General features: G+C 42.1%; 1 protein-coding gene across 1 annotated transcript in view; it reads right to left on the reverse strand.

The window, feature by feature from the left end:
• The window catches only part of LOC119647828 (puromycin-sensitive aminopeptidase), a 41,565-nt gene extending 24,010 nt beyond the window's left edge, over positions 1-17,555 (reverse strand). Inside the window, exons 1-2 of the mRNA XM_038049068.1 lie at positions 17,419-17,555; positions 16,560-17,257 (exon numbers count right to left, since the gene is read on the reverse strand). Coding sequence (XP_037904996.1) covers positions 16,560-17,257; positions 17,419-17,524 — 804 coding nt within the window. The 5' untranslated portion in view covers positions 17,525-17,555. The remainder of the gene's footprint in view (positions 1-16,559; positions 17,258-17,418) is intronic.
• Between the last annotated feature and the right edge of the window lie 622 nt (positions 17,556-18,177).

Raw genomic sequence — 18,177 nt, forward strand, 5'->3', positions numbered from 1 at the left:
AAATCCGCGCACGGTTGTTGTCAGCCAACAGAGTCTATTTCAGCTTACAAAAACTGTTCCGCTCGAAACATCTCACCATAGAGTCAAAGCTCTTACTGTACAAAACAATGATCTGATCAGTCCTCATGTATTCTTCGAAGACCTGGGTTCTTAGCAAAAAAAATTGCGAACTCTTGGGCGCGTTCGCGAGAAGAATCCTCTGAAGAATGTTTGGCCCCTTACATGAGGATGGACGATTTGGTAGCTTACATAACGACGAAATTATGAGCGATACCATGGCCGTCTGGTTGTGGTTAAAATCTGGTTGCGGTGGGCAGGTCACTTAATCCGTTGATGATGATGAATTATTAGTGACTAAACACATCATTTTTAGCAAAATTTAAAATGTTTAACTGAAAGATCTAGAAATGTAAAAAAAGAAATTTTCCGATTTCAATTCTTTTCATCAAACAATCAATTTCAACGAGTGGGAGAAACAGACATTCCTACATATTACATAGATTTATGAGTTTCATACTCGCTACTTAAGAATGCAAATATTTGCCCCAATAGTCCACACCTTTGAGCAATGCAACATTGTCAGTTACAGTGCAATATGAAACCTCATGAATTACTTATATCCACAGCATTGATGGTTGCCGATTTATAGTTCGGATAGGATAGAGTCCTACACACAACATGCATGTAATCAAAACTCAGCCTCAAAACTGCCTAAGCATGTACCCCATTGTGTCAACCATAAATAATTTCTATATCTTACACTCCTAATTCTGGCTTCAATTAACGCTCCAGCCGAAACGTGAGATAAATCAACAGCCCACCGCATGCATAAAATAAAATAAATTTAATTGTACAATTGTTTATTATTCGCAGGTTAGCCATACTTTGAAGCACAATTGCCGCCACGAATGGTTGCCGGAGTCTCGTATGCATGCAAATCACTTTCCATTTTCATTGTAAAAACGACGAAAACGAACATTTCATACAATAAAGTTGTTGCGTAAGTTTTACCAACTAACATTTACCGTGTAGTCGTACAATTTAAAATTTGTTGATTGAATAATAGCCTCCAGCGTACTTGACTATCAGAAAGCCGACCAACAATAATGGCTCCGAAACGTTTTTTGTAAGTCATAGTTTCCTCGATATGCAGCGGACGTACGATTCGGAACATATCAAAAACTTGTGAGTTGGAAATTATGAACGCAACAAAGAACTGCAAAGTAAAATATTAAGATGAAGACAAAGCCAACAAGCTCGAACCCTCTTAACTTATACACACCTGGCACATGTGTAACGGTTGCAATGTAAAGTGGCAGTTAACGGGCAGACAGTGGGTCAAATGCCTACCCAGTCGATGTAATAAATTTTAGTAAACATTGGATAATTTAAGGACAATTTATTAAAATATATTAAACGAAATCACGTCATTCTTAAAGTTGAAATTCAAGTAGAGAAAGGGCTCATCTATCTAAAAAGATTTGAAGTGCGGTTAATATTGCTGATAGTCGGATAGGAAGTAAAGTTTTGCATCCCTGTCGATTCATCTTTATAGACGTTTGGAGCTGGATCATCGTCACCTATACGGATTAGGTGACCCACCTCTGCAATTAATTGAGGCAGATTTTACCAGACGGACGACATCGCCTATCATTTTCATTATATAGGCTACCGAACCGCCCATTCTCCTGTAGGGGGGCAAAAATCCTTCAGATGATTTTTGTCTTGAACGTGGCTGAGAGTTTGCACTCTTTCTTGCTAAGAAACCAACTTGCCGAAGAATACATGAAGATTGGCAAGATGGTCTTGTACAGTAAGAGCTTTCCATAGTGATACGTTGACCAATGCTATTCTATGTTATTGTTCCTTTCGTTTCTGGCGCTACCTTTGCCACCATATACTTCGTCTTGCCTTATTGTGTTTATGTGCAGCCCAAGATCTCTGCCTGTTCGATCTGGATGAATGCAATTTGTATATTTCAGGTTTTTATTTTCATTATGTCAATATCGTCGTCATAGGCTAGTAGTTAGGTGAACTAGAAGAAGATAGGGCTTCTCCTATTTGCGTTAGGATTAGGGATCCCTTTTCCAAGATCAGATTAAAAAGCATACATGGTAGGGCATCGTCTTGTCTTAGACCATTGTTGATGGTGGACATTTTAAAATGTGACTCTGTTACTTTTTCTGGCTTTTGCATATTGGTAGGGATCAGCCTACTCAACTTTATCAATTTAGTCGGGATACCATATTCTCTTCCTTTCTCTGAATCGGTGAACAGGTGCAATAGATGGCCATATTTCAACGCCGCAATAACCGCAGCTAACAGATGTCCTGGAGACGAAGCATCAACAAATGATCTTCATAACCACCTGAAGAGCGTTGATACGGCCACAAATATTGGGTTGGGGAAAAAGAAATGTCGTATTTGTGATCGAAATTTGACGCTTTATTTAACATATTTAGATTTATCCGATTTAAGTAAAATATGCGCCGTTTTGTTCGCAAACTCGTTGCCATTTAGAAGGCAACTTCATTATCCCCCCTATATAAAACCCCCCTTCTTTATTTGCAAAAAACTCAGACAGCCAGTTTTCGCAGGTCTTTTTTGAGGCCAATTTAGTAACACCAAGAGCGTTTTGCATGGACCGGAAGAGATGGTAATCACTTGGTGCCAGGTCCGGACTATGCGGTGGGTGCGATAGGACATCCCATCCGAGCTCCCATAGCTTCTGGCGGGTCATCAAAGATGTGTGAGGCCGAGCGTTGTCCTGGTGGAACACAACGCCATTCCTATTGACCAATTCGGGCCACTTCTGGTCAATCGCCTGCTTCAAACTGTCGAGTTGTTCACAGTAGAGGATCAAATTGATTGTCTAGCCATAGTTGAGCAGCTCATAATGATGATTCCCACCAAATAAACAGCAAAACCTTCCTGGCTATCAATCTGACCACGAACTTTTCCACTTGAGGTTGCCGTACGTGATCCACTTTTCATCAGCAGTCACCACCCGCTTCAAAAATGGGTAGAATTCGTTCCGTTTCAGCACTGCATCGAAGGCGTTGATTCGGTGCAAAAAATTTTTTTTTTGCGGCAACTCGTGTGGCACGCAAACATGCAGCTTTTTTTGGAATTCAATCTTCTGCAAATGGTTCCAAACGGTTTTATGGTCTATACCCAGTTCCTGGCCAATCGAGCAAATGCTTACATGCCGATCTACTTGGATGATTTCGACGATTTTATCGGTTTCTACGACGATTGGCCTACCAGTACGGGGTGTATTTTCGACATCCACTTCACCAGAACGAAATCGATCGAACCAACGCTGTGCTGTGCGAATCGTTAGAGTATCGGGCCCATAAATTTCACAATTTTTTTCGGCCGCCTTCGTTGCATTTTTATCTCTCAGGTAGTAAAAACGTAAAATATGACGAATTTTTTGCTTGGTGGACTCCATTTTGGCGCGCTATAACTTGAGACTGAAACCTACGATCATAACACTGTCAAAGAGATACTTGCAGCACTGATTCCCGTCTTCAAATCCCCGTATAGTATGACCCGATGCGATAAGTACAACACAGATATGTTAAGTGTCGCCATCTATTGACAAAATACGACATTTCTTTCTCCCCAACCCAATATATTTAGCCCCAGCCGCAAAAAAAGTCCGAGTAATGTTGAATTCTCAAAGAAATGTACAAGACTGTGATCTTCCCAGTCCTTATGTATTCCTCGGAGGCCTGGGTTCTTACCAAAAAAATTGCGAACTCTTGACCGACTTCGAGAGAAGAATCCACCGAAGAATTTTTGGCCCCCTACATGAGGATGGACGATTTCATAACCTACATAACGACGAAATCTATGAGCGATACCATGACCGAAGTCAACGCGTAATGTGACTAATAATATTGTTGGAACACTGCGATTTTTCTAGTAGAGGAGGTTGGAGATCGTACATCTAAACACGCATGAGACGATACAATGAAGACACTAAAAAGTTCATTCTCCCTTAATACATACCACACAAGGAAGGCGAAGGAAATGAACATAACCCAGTGCAACAAAAGTATTGGCACAACAAGAAAAATGAACGAATTGAACATTCCATTGAACCACACCACATTAAAGTATACTTTTTATTAAACCCACACAGGTTGTGTCCGGATAGCTGAGTGGTTAGTGCACAAGGTTGTCGTACCGAAGGTCGCGGTTCAAATCTCGCTGGCGGCAGTGGGGTTTGTATTGTGATTTGACGTCGGATACCAGTCGACTCAGCTGTGAATGAGTACCTGAGTCAAATCAGGGTAATAATCTCGGGCGAGCGTAATGCTGACCACATTGCCTCCTACAGTGTTCTGTAGTGTACCGTTAAGATCTTGAATGAAGTGCTCTAACACACTTCAAGGCCCTGATCCAATATGGATTGTTGTGCCAACGATTATTATTATTAAACAGGTTGTATTTACTTTTTCCAAACCACAAACTAGCATTTTTATACCGCGCCCTTTCACGAAGGCAGACTGTCTTCCCAGTTATTTTCGGAGATAACAGATTTGTTCTGGCCGGGCGACTATGAAACTTTGCTACCCCGCTAATACTCTGCTCTAAAGTGAACCTTTCCACTCTTGGATGACGCGATATCTTCCCCCAATATAGTGACCTTCTGGAAGGTACTTTTCTGTGAATTGCGAATGGCGTCCCGTTTTTTCGAACTACCAGCTTCCGCAGGAGGTCGCACCACTTTACGTCCAACTCAGTGGGTTATTTATACATTTTATGATATTGTGGACTACATTCACGAAAGCCACTACTTTGTTTTTGCGATTTTACGGGAATCTTGGCCTATTGCATAAAATCAATACAGACACCGTAACGTTATCAATTCAACTTTTCGGTCGTTTTGTCGTTCACAAAACATGATATTGTCAAATATTAACTTCGTTTCCGCCCATAATGAAAGTACCTATTTAACTAAAAAGGCACTGAAATTGAGGAAAAGTACTTAGGTGCTATTGAGCCTTCAATGCTGGGTAATTTCAGCAGTTTGTAATGCACAATACCCACACCCCATAATATATATTTCGGAATTTCTTATTTCACTTTCAGTTATGGAGACGAATTAGTTTTTTCTCTTATTAAAATCTTTTCTTTTTTATCTAGCAAGCAACATTTCAGAAGTCTCAATTTCTCTTTTTTTCAGCCCATCGGAACTTTTTTAAGGTCTTGTATGAAATAAAACCTTATTAAAATCGGTTTACCGTCCGTCACACGCACTTTTCTTCAAAACAGCTATACTGAATCAAACGAAATTTGGTCGACATGTGGGAACTATGAAATCCCACGCATACAGTGAGTGGCATAAATTAAGGTGGAGTTTAAAGGGAGGCTCCCCATACAGGCGGAGGGAGGTATTTTTTTCACCTAATGTTCACGTTTGGGGTACCAAATGAAAGATCTCAATTAGTAGTTTTACAAACAGGGATCAAAACATGGAACTACCCAACCTTAAAGTCTCAAAAATTTCAGGGAGATCCGGAGACCGGAAATTCCTCCCTCTTAGGTTCATCCTAGGGGCATATTGCAGTAGCATAGAGGTCAGCTTCGCGCATAATACTGCCAAGTTTCATTCCCGCTATGAGGATCAAAGTTATAGCAGTTCAAACTTATCAATCAAGAGCAACTTTACTACATTTTAAGCCATGCAAATAGAATGCTGACGTCATAATTAGCGAGAATAATTGCCATTCGAGTGAAATATTAAAATCCCATATATGAAGAAACTGCTTCTTGCCATTAAAATGAAGGATGATAGAAGTCAGTGGGATAAAAAATAATGGTCGCAAAATTTGAATTTTTTATATAAAAATCAATAAAATCAAAATCTGGTTTTCTCATATAAATTGAAAGTAAGCCCCGAGAATCTGCTGTATTTAAGCCCTCGCAATAAGCTCTGAAAATTTGATGGATTTAGTGCGCAGTTTCAGAAAAATGTGATTTCCCCAAAAAAATGTTTGCTTTTTCAAAAAAAAACAAGTCGGGAAACCGGAAGTTGGACGCTTCAGGTACGAAAGGTTTTGTGTATTTCTTAGTACGTAGCACGTAATATAAGCATATGTCCACTTTCGGGTGATATTGACATTGATAGTCTTCAATTTTCAAAGAAGCAACAACTTCGATGTATTATAAATTTGTTAGTAATAGTGCGATTTCCATCAAACTTGGTATGATCATACTCTATATTATAGCCTACATCACTGCAGAATTTCATACCGCTAGGATGAATTTAAGGGGGGTTTCCAGCCAATTACAAAAAAATATAGTAAAATACTATTATTAACTTTCTTTAAACAGATATCGGTATGAAAGGTATTTCGAAGCCAAGGCACCATATAGTGGCAGCCTCCTGATTTTTTTCAGATTTTTCGGTTTGGTAGTTTCTGAGAATGGCCCCCTTAAAGAAATGATCACTTTCAACCCCCCGCACTCCCCACCCTTCCAACGAATGTCAAAACTAAGATCGGCTTTGAAAAGTACTAATCGAGACCTTTAATTTGATATCCCACATGACTATATTTGATGAAAAAAAATTTTACACTCCCCTTTTGCATGTATGGGGACCCCCCCTTAAATTCAACGTAAAAGGATGTAACTCACTGTATGTGTGAGCGTTCACAGTTCCCACCTTTCTACCAAATTTGGTGTCAATCGCTATAACCGTCTCCGAGAAAAATGCGTGTGACGGACAGACAGACAGACAGACAGACAGACAGACAGACAGGCAGACAGGCCGCAACTAAAGCGTCTTCCATCGCTACAACGATCTCGAGGATACTACCGAACATTGGTGTGCCAAGACAAAGTCGACGTCTTCTGCTCTCCAGGGTAGTCAGCTCCGTGCTACTCTACGCAGCTCCAGTTTGGGCAACTGCTCTGAATAACAAAGTGAACTGCCGAAAATTGGGAATGGCATATCGATTAAGTGCACTCCGGGTATGCAGTGCATATCGGACAACATCAGGAGAAGCGGCATATGTACTAGCAGGGATGCTCCCCATAGACATCTTGGCGAAGGAAAGTCGGCGACTCTACGACAAAACGTATGCAGCTGGAGAGTCTAGCGCATTTCGACGGCAGCTGGCACGGTGGGAATCTATCGAACGGTGGCAACAGCGATGGGACGAGTCCCAAACTGGTCGTTGGACATACCGCATCATTCCGGATATTCGGAGATGGTTTGAACGAAACCATGGGGAATTAAGCCACGAGTTAACACAATTCTTGAGTGGACATGAAGGTTATCGTGCCTATTTACATCGATTTGGTCACGACGAATCACCATGCTGCCCAAGATGTGGTAACGTGGCTGAGAATGCTGAGCATGTCATATTTGATTGCCCCAGGTTCACCGCGCACCGAGCAAGAATGGAAGCGGTCGCAGACAGGCGTTTAACACCCGAAAACATTGTGGAGTTTATGCTGGAGTCAACGGATGCCTGGAACCAGGTTGTAAGGGAACTGCAAGCTATTCACCAACAGCTTAGGCAGGAAGAACTACGACGAAAACAAGGAAGGGAGAGAACCATAATGAGCCGCAGTTAAAAGCTGATCCAGCCCCGCGATGCAATACTTGATAGGAGTTCCGTGGGGAGAGTGGAATGAGAAGGAGGTGGTTTAAAAAAAAAAAGACAGACAGACAGACAGACAGACAAACAGACAGACAGACAGACAGACAGACAGACAGACAGACAGACAGACGGTAAACCGATTTTAATAAGGTTTTGTGTTTACACAAAACCTTAAAAAAATAACAATTTTTGTAAATATCTCAAAAAATAAAAAAGGCAGCGAAAAGCTGCTAACTTTATCTTTTAGCGAGAAAAGGGCCACATTTTTGCACTTTAGTACTTTTTACTACCTTTTTATTTTTTGAGATATTTAAAAAAAAGAATTTTTTTTAAATAAAAATCGTTTTTCAGGGTGAATAGGATTTTTTTACTAAAACTCATCATCATCATCAACGACGCAACAACCGGTATCCTGTCTAGGCCTGCCTTAATAAGGAACTTCAGACATCCCGGTTTTGCGCCGAGGTCCACCAATTCGATATCCCTAAAAGCTGTCTGGCGTCCTGGCCTACGCCATCGCTCCATCTTAGGCAGGGTGTGGCTCGTCTTTTACTAAAACTACGTACCTTAAATCCACCAAATTTTTAGAATTTATTGTGCGACCAAACCTAACTGAATCAATCAACCATAAAAAACGAAGACATAAAAGTAACAACCACTCTTACTCAAAAGCTCCAAACTTTCATCAACTCATGTGTTGTGTCATTCCGTCCGGCCTAACTCAACAACAAATAAAATGACTGTCGACGTGTTGATTAAAGAACGGAAGCGGTAGTGGAGAAGTCATGCCTCAAGAAAACGCGAGACCTCCATTGCGGGCTATATCATGCAATGGAACACACTATCCTCAATGCTCAATGCTCCTGTTTCACCTCAGGCCTCAACACTAGTGCTCCACTCCATTCGGAGAGTAGTGAGCCGGGAGCTAACCAGGAAATATCCCTTCTACGCGTGAAGCAACCCAACAGACGTCAGCTCAAATGGGCTGATTAATCACAGTTCTGGACAGGAGAAGTGCAAAATCCACGCTATAATATCGTGTTTTGACATCTCAATGACCCATTCTAAATTATGTTTTCTGTTAGATAAAATATTACTTACAATACCTCCAAGTTTCCAATATGTGTGAAAATTACGCTGTGTTAAGCACACCTGTCTGTGTGCATGTTGTCGATTTTTGCAGTTTTAAAAATTTCGATTGCAATTTGAAAAATATGATTGAATTTGCAACGACTAGTATCAAATTTTGCGTTAAATAAAAACCCCTGGACTGACTTCGACCTAATATGAATCATTAGTGGAGAGAAGGAGTTGATTCATAAGTATGAGACGCAATCCTGACATCAGGCGAGTAAATGGTGTATTACAAATAAGTCAATCGGAAAAAAAGACGACGGTTTTCGTCGATTAAAGCGGTGTTGTGCATCAGTGAAAAAGGTGTTATTTGGGCGTTATAAACATTCGCAGAAGCAATTTGACAAAAACGAAAAAAATTGTCCACAAGCCGCTTGTATATTTTGCACCGTTCCGTAATATCATCATTAGTCGCGAACTTTTAATGAAACAACAAACATACTATCCAATAACCATCGAATTCACCTAATTTAATTTCTTGCGATTTGTTTCAGGATAAGTAGATATCAGTCGCCGCTCCAAGCAGCCCAATTGGTGCGATGGTACGCCTTTTTGATGCCAAAAACTCCTAAGACCATGAAGAGAAAAATCCAGCCGAGCCAGATCTTCAAAGGCATCATGTAGTACTTAGCACCCTGCAACCAGAGATCTCTTTGACATCTATAAAGAATTATTTAGCATGTGTTCGCAGCCTGATTCTAGCAACGGTTGGGCAATCGCAAAGGAAGTACCTAAAAATGTCCCCCCCCTTCCACAACTTCGCAACAATGCGAAGTGTCAAGTCTCACGGCATGGTCCCCGATGAACCAGTGCTCCGTACAAACCGCATAATCGTCTACACGTTGCCTCAAACGCTTTCGCGATCGGGCTTTATAATAGGAGAGCCAAGCTTTCGTATCTGAAGTCATCATCTTAGATATCATTGTATTTAATATGGAGGTCCAAGAGGCGTCGGTAGAATTGAGAGCTCCAACAGCACCAGCACACGCGGTTCTTTCAATCATGTTAACCTTGATTCTATTGTACTCTATGGTCAGCACCGGTCACCACAGAAGAAGACCATCTTCGGCTGAAGACCCCATTCCACAACAACACTTTCTAAACCAACAGCAAGTCAAAAAACCACAAGGAACAGATTTCAGCAGGCGAAAAAAAGGTAATGTAGAATTTGAAGCTGGCTCTTACCGAGAATTTGATCAAGCACTGGCATAAATGCAGTACAGTCGATGGGGATTACTTTAAAAGGGACAAAATCGATTTTAATGGATAATTTTGCATTTTAAACTTTACTATCAAATAAAGTGAATGCATGAAAATGGAGCAAATAATATTTGTAACCGCTTTCGGTCTCGCTGCTCCTACAGCAGAGGTAAGGCAGCGTCTGAAGAGTTCCTCTGCCACTGACATATCATTATCGAGAAAGAACTGAAACTGTGCGCTCGAACAATATACAGGGTGCGGCAGCATAACTTCCTTTTTTCAAAACTTAATAAAAACTATTATATGCATCAGAAAATATTTATTTATTTTTTTATAATGTAGGTACATGTCTAAAGTTTTTATTTACATTGTTTTGAAGATCAAATTTGTTAGGTGACGTCGCCCATTCTCCATACATTGCGTAAACCGATTTCCGGTGTTTGCCATGACTCTTGTTAGCATAGCAGGTGTTATGTTGGCAATTTCTTGTTGGATGTTGGTCTTCAAATCTTATAGGGTTCTTGGACGGTTCACATAAACACAGGATTTCAAAAAACCCCATAGAAAAAAATCACAAGGGGACAGATCGGGAGAGCGTGCCGGCCATTCCAAATCGCCTCTAATTGAGATAAGGCGCTCTGGAAAGTGTTCCCTCAAAACAGCCATCGATGCTCTTGAAGTGTGTGCTGTTGCATCGTCTTGTTGGAACCAAGTGTCCCTCAAATCCAAATTTTCTAGCCGTGGGAAAAAAAAATTCTGTAGCATGTTTACATACCGGTCCGAATTCACTGTCACTGTAACCTAATTTTCCTCAAAAAACCAGGGACCAATAATTCCAGCTGAGGAAATTGCACACCACACTGTGACTTTGGGTGAATGCAAAAGCTTTTGATGCAATTCTCGAGGGTTGGTGTCAGCCCAGTAGCGCATGTTTTGTTTGTTAACCGACCCACACAAATGAAAATGGGGTTCATCGCTAAAAAAAACAATAACACCCTCGGGAACGACATCAAGAAGCTCACACGCGTTCATCCGAGAATTGAAGTCACGTTCTGAAAGTTCCTGCACTATTGCCATCTTATAGGGATGAAAATGAAGATCATCACGAAGAATTCTTCTCACAGAACGATCGGATAGTCCAAGGGCAGATGCGTGTTTGCGCGCAGAACGCCGTGGCCATCGCAACATTGACGCTCTCACTGCTTCAATGTTCTCAGGTGATCTAACGGGCCGAGGGACTCCAGTTCTTCCTTTTGTCACACTTGCAGTTTGTCTGAATGTAGTGACCCATGTAACAATTGATTTGCGGTCTGGGACGGGAACCAACGGGGCTAAATTAAAGCGATTCCGAAATGCACGCTGTGTTGCAATAACCGAACATCCGCTTGAAAAGTAAACCTCAACGGCAAAGGCACGCTCCTCACTATTCCAACGCATGATGGCGACTGAACCGTGTCGGGACAAAACTTTACAGTATCCCCTCTTGAACGAGACCACTAGCGCTCCGCTATGATATCAACTAACTGAGTGGCGCGCATTTTAAAAAAGGAAGTTATGCTGCCGTACCCTGTATTTGCGAAGATATCCTAGGCAGAGCTGAAAAAAGGCAAGAGCGAGGAATATTCAGAGAAGTAATAACTAGGTAATGCGAAGAAGAAATCAGGGGAAATGGATATAATAATGAGGAAAGTTAATCGCAAAGATTAGAACGTGAAGAAATCATACATTTTAGATTGCCTTTTGCCAGCTTTTGCAGACAAGCTTACGGCTTTGACTTTAACATATAGTTCTGCTTTGTCAGTTAGTTAATCAACCTTCGTGTTTCCGATATGTTTAATTCCTCGTAATCGGAATCGCTGCAAAGAAAGCATTCCTGAGGAATGCGCTTAAGAAAATACCATAACACGCGTTGAGGGGAAAAATCATTCATCGGTCTGAATAACATGATTATCACAACATATTCTTTAAGCTGGACAAATCGTATATAAAAGTAAATTATTCAAATAAAGAATTAGATTCATTTCGACAATCCAAACGGCGTCATCACCTTTGTTTTAGTTTTGAATCTCAGCCCTTTTGGTGTTCGGTACATAGAACCTACATAGTCACAGTACATTGCGCCGTAGGCTGCAGCAGTTTCACTCTTTCAAATATTTGACATAAACAATGACTTTTTTTCAGATTTTTCGGTTGTATAGATTTAAACACACTCACTCCCCTCACCCAATACCAAAAATACAGTTTCGGAAAGTACTATATGAGCTCTTTCATTTGGCCCCCCTCAAACCCAGTGCAAAATGATGCCACCCGTTGTATGTAAAGGGATGCACACACCACACGTTCTCACCAATCGGCGAATCCTACATCTAAATTGGCACGAACTGAGGCAATGTTGGCGTGACAAAAGAGATGGGACGATTCACTAAAATAACGACGTACAGCAACTTGCCAGATCTTGCGTCGTTTAGCCAGCTACAAACTAATCCAATTCCTAAGCGAACACGGAGGGTGTGGCGCATATTTCTACCGCTTTGGGCATGACAACTCTCCACATTGCCCGACATGTGATATGATTCAGGATTTTGAACACGTTGTTTTTAACTGTCCAAGGTTCGCCGTACACAGGGCGAAGGTCGAAATTGTCGCTGGGGTGCAATTGTCACACGAGAATATTGTGGACTACATGCTAGCCTCTAAAACAGGTTGAACTGTGGGGGAAGATGATAAGCACCAATACGAGCTGCAGTTTGTAACTTATCCTGCACCGTTATTACATTGCGAAATGACAGTCTCGCGTGGTATGTGAAGAAGAAAGCGGTTTTAGTGAGTAAAAATCTCACATAACCGAAGAAAATTGAGCTCGACCGATGCAGGGACTGGGTTGCAGGGGATTCTTCAAACTAGCAATTCTCCTCGTCCCCTCTCTTTAGTTGTAGAAAATCCCTGACTTGAAGGCTCTCTAAGGCGAGAGAATGGGAGGACTAAGCCGAAAAAGTCAAACGGTTGCAATTCTCTGTTCACTGCAAGGTGTCGAGTTGGTAGTGTGCATTTATTGCATTTATTACTTTCATAAAGCAAAGTATACGACACCGCCAATTAGGTATCAATGAAGAATGAATGAACCTTTCAAGCAAGAGAAGAAAAAAAGAAAAGATCCAATAAGGATATGAGATAATAGATAGTGCCATATTTTCACAAACAAACAACAGAGAATCACCATTTTTGCGAACGAGTATTACTTCACTTAGAAGGTATCTTTGCTGGCATAATTAAAACTTCTAAAACACACGAAATTGAAATCATCTTTTCACATCAAGCCAGCCGAGAGAACAGATTCGCAACTGATGGTAGGCATTAGTACTCGATAGCCGCCTCGGCCGCTTATACTAGCAAATATTATGTAGACCAACGCCATATACACATTAATCAGCCGACATTCATTCCAATCAATAGCTTTACAAATCGATTACTTAAAGCCAAGAATCTACATCCCCATATTCACATTCGCCCGAAATCATTTTCTAGCCCAAAGCCAGTCCAAAAGTCTAACCCAAAGCCAGACTAAAGCAAGCCCGATATTCGGTACTGTACTACGAGGAGCGATAATGTTTTGAAATGTGATATCATATTACAATATCACTTTTGTAATGCGGTAATGTTAGGTGATGTTGTAATGTTTGGATCGGATTCCACTCCCAAACCAGGAAAATCCACCTACGCAAAAAGCTTTCGACATATCAGTCTAACGTCCTTTCTGCTAAAAGAACTAGAAAGACTAGTAGATCGGTTCATAAAAGATACACACATTCCTAAGTGGCCACTTCACCATAGGCAACACGCCTAACAGAAAGGCAAATCCACGAAGACAGCACTCCATAAACTTACGGCAAAAATTGAAAAGGCGATGTTCGAAAAAGTATACGCCTTAGTCGCATTCATGGACATCGAAGGTGCCTTCAATTATGTTGTATTCGCGGCAATTTGTGTACCCACATTAGCAGGAGTACCTTTCGACTCCAAGTTAACGTGGAAGCATCATATCCAGGAACAATATCAGAAATCCTACAGATTGCTCTGGTGCTGTAGGAATTCGACAGGTAACACCTGGGGACTTTCACCCGAATGGATAAACTAGACGTATACATCCATAATAAAACCCATTTTGATGTATGCATGCTATGGTGGCCAAGACTGAACTTTGCTAACAGCAGGAAGCTGCTAACGCAGATTCAGAGACTTGGTTGCCTAATTATTACTAAAGCAATGAGTACTACGCCGACTGCGACACTTGAAGCTATCCTAAATTGACCCCCCATTCATTTGGAGGTGAAATGGAAAGCAGCCAACGACGCATATAAGCGCGACAACATTGGGGCGTGGAAAGGAGGCCAATCACACGGTCATGCGTCTATCTGGAAATTCCTTGAAAAACATCCGGTAGCCCTGATGCCAATCGATCATATGGTTTCCAGATTCGTCTTTGAAAACACATACACTGTCGTAATCACTGGAAGAGAAGACGGAAAAATGACGACCATATTCCAGGCGGAGATATATGGCATTTCATTGGCAGCAGACGAAAGTGGAGGTGTCGCAACATTCGAATCTGTTCCGAGAATCGGGCGGCATTATCAGCACTAAATGGCAACGGCATATCAAGCTAGTTGGTGTGGAGTTGTCATCAGGTGCTGCTGAAATTTGGCCGACTGAACGAAGCATTCCTGATATAGGTGCCGGAGCACTCTAGCATCGTCGGTAATGAGGAGGCTGACAGACTGGCTCGCCGAGGGTCTGGATCCACAATGGTGGAGCCAGAACCAGGTCTTGGAATCCGACCATCTACTGTCAAATCTACTCTGAAGAGTGAAATTGCAAGGATTCACGCAGCCGAGTGGAGAAATTTGGATTCTTGCCGGCAGGCGTGTGAAAGAGCCTAGGGCCTTAAGAAGTGGGACATGAAAACCCTATTAGGACTTTCTAACGGGACACTGCTCCTTAAACTAGCATATGGAAAACATTGGAGTAGTAGTTTCGGCTGTGTGCAGCCAATGTGAGGAGGAGGAGAAGACGGCCCTGCACTTTTTATGCAGCTGCCTGGCATCCTCAAATCTCAGACGAAGACACCTTGGCAAGGTTTTCTTCTATGAAGAATCTGCACACAATGTTCTCACATTCGCTAAACCGCGAACACCGTATGCGGGAAGCCATTGAATAGGCAATTTAAGTGGATAGTACAATGGACCTAACAATGACCTGAGTGCTCGGAGCTGCGACTCCCCCAAGTAAACTAAATTTCGGAGATAGTATCCCACTGTAAGCTGATATCACCTTTGTAACATTACATAAATCACTTACCTATCTCAACTCACTTTCAGAAGCAAACTTCCTCCACATGTAATTGAAAAGTTAATAAAAACCTTGTAATCGTAATTATATATTTTTTATATAGGAGCTCACCATTCTAGAGTAAAAGGAGAAGCAGCGTTACAATAGGATTTCCTTCGTTTTCAGGGCCCTTCTTCAACTAGTGTAAATTGGACAATACCCAATACAAGGATAAATTTGCTTACAAAGAAAAAAAGATATTTTCAACTTTTCCCTTACAAATCTGCATCACCTTCTACTCATCCAATCGATCTGCCAATAAACTCCGAAATTGCAATTATATCAATACTTCTACCCTCTACTGTGCCCACCTGAATGCCGGCGTCGGAGTGTGTGTATGCTCACAAAGCGTTTAACTAAATGCAAATGCTTGGACGAAATAACGGAACACCGTGAAAGTGAGAGTTTTTCGACTGTTTACGGCTTGACAAATCGTTCGGGCCTAGGGGGGAGCGCGGCTAGCGAACGTGTATTGCCTACGAATGAGGGGAGCAGCTCGCAGTGGAGAAGTGGGCGATGGTGCCAATGTGATTATAAACCGCACACATTTTATAATGATGGGATGCCAGCAGAGGAAAAGTGCGATTGGTGGAAAGTAGCCGCAGACGAGGTGTTTTTCATGGCATGCAATTAGGCTTAATTTGTGAGTGAGGTATCCGCAGTCAATCAAGATCGAGACTGCTTAATGGGACGCGGTAGTTACAAGATCGCGCGGCAGTTCGTAGGTTACGTTTCAGCTACTTTTTACCGTATTTAAACGAGCAGGAAAGTGGAGTGGTATCTCAGGTGTGAGATGGCACGTACCCTGAACCGGCGAGCCAACGAAGGCAGTTTTTAGAAGTTGCCAAGTCTTCTGCCACTGAAACATTTCCATTATCATTTTCAAGAGCGATACAATTTAGCTTCCGTTGTTTGTTTAATAATGGCTGGGAGTTTTCGCTCGTTTTGTTTCTTTTTTGCCAACGCAAACATTTCTCTTTCAAAGGTCGTTGACGTAGAAATTGATGGGGGGATGGAAACATATGGACGTACTGAAATCTGACATAATTTTTGGTTCCTCATCCTATTGAGGACCAATTAATTACTTTGTTGCATTTGGGTGCGCGTAGACAAGTCCTCTAACTTCCTCGAATCCACTTTTAAACTCAGACAATCCAAAGCACACAGGGTTCAAGGGTGCAAACTGACACATGGCCAAGTCCTTGCCGCGAGTCTTACCTGAATCTTAATCACGCTCGATCCTTCAAAAGTGAATGCCTCCAAGTTGGGACGCAGCTGCAGGCAGTAATGCCTCGGCCGAACGTTGGTAGGCAGGCGTGAAAATTCCGAACATTTGCCCATGGTGTCTGTTGCCGCTGAATCCTTTCTCACGGTTCCCCTTGTGTCTTCCGCAGGTTGCACTGACGTTCCACTTTCCGAGAAGATCCCTCGACTATGACTGGCAAATAATCCTGCACTCGATTCGCCACTGAAAGCAGCTTTTATCGGCGATAACGTGACAGTTTTCCTCGACGTGGTCGCCGCGGGCACAACGTAGTGACGGGAAACACTCGCGATAACGGCACCTTCACGCAGCACTGATAATGCACAATCTTTTCGGGAAATTCGTTGCTCACGATTCAGAAAATTCGCCGTAAATGTAGAAAACAATTTCGACTGCGGTTTGAGTCGCTCTGGATGCGATTGCTTCGATTGGCGCACGGCTAATGGGGAGCAGACGTTCGCGATTCCGCTGACTCTGTGACAAGACCCACTTCGACTTCCAGTCGCACAGTGACACAAATGTCGTCTGACCACCGCATAGCTGCCGCGGCTGCTGTCACTTCGAAGCGCAGTGGGATGACAGCTGGCATGGTTAGTTCCGTACGGGGAAACGGGATGGTTAGTTGGGTGGCATATTGAGGTCCTTATCAGTCCTACAGAAACAGTTAAATTCCATTCATAACATAGTATTTGGTCGGGAGGCGCGAGGGGAGAGCGCTGCAAGCTTTGCCGGTTCCACTTGCGGAACTTTCCGTGTTTACTTGTTTGGTTTAGGCAATTCGCCGCTTGCACGTGCCGGGAAGGACCTACTCACCTGAAGCCAGTCGCCCACTGGAACGGATGCCGCCATCAGAACCTCGGGTGCTTTTCAACAGAAGAGAAAATAAAGTCAGACTCATACCGAATGCAGATAACCTCATCCGAAACAAAACAATGAGCGGTGACGTCCCGCGGCTGAAATTTTCCAATTTGACTTTTCGCGGCATTCGCGTGCTACTCCGAAAATATTTTATTACGTTGGTGCATTCGATATTGAAGACTAGAACCGATACTGAAGGATCTTGCCTAGGATAGAAACGGCTTATGCTGTACAAAAACCTACGTATTGTGGTTGTTGTCCTTAATATTTGAGTGAGATTAGGCGGTTGAGCGGATTTTCTTCCTCGAAAATATACCTTACATGCCTCGCCCCATTTTGCATACCCGAATATTTACTTTGCGGCGTTAATCTCATTTTGCGTCGTTCTTGCGAATTCTTCTTTAACTTTTCGATACAATTCCCTAGGAATCATCTATTGAATTATTTCGTCTGTTGGTTTTTGATTTCCACTAGTTTTTTGGGTGCAAATCGTTGAAAATTTTTGAACAAATTTTTAGCAATGGAAACGAGTTAACTACAGAATGAAATAGTGTGGGCAGTCCTCGTATCTACCGCTTATTAGGTTCTCGAAATATGCGACGTAAATCGGAACTACGTAAATCGCAACAAATTTTTTCCTGCTTTCATATAAACCCAAGGGTTAAGTTCCGCAAAGACTTTAACCCTTTATTGGCCAATGGGTATTGGAGTTCC

This window comes from Hermetia illucens, chromosome 2 (genome assembly GCF_905115235.1).
Source record: "Hermetia illucens chromosome 2, iHerIll2.2.curated.20191125, whole genome shotgun sequence".
Taxonomy (NCBI): domain Eukaryota; kingdom Metazoa; phylum Arthropoda; class Insecta; order Diptera; family Stratiomyidae; genus Hermetia; species Hermetia illucens.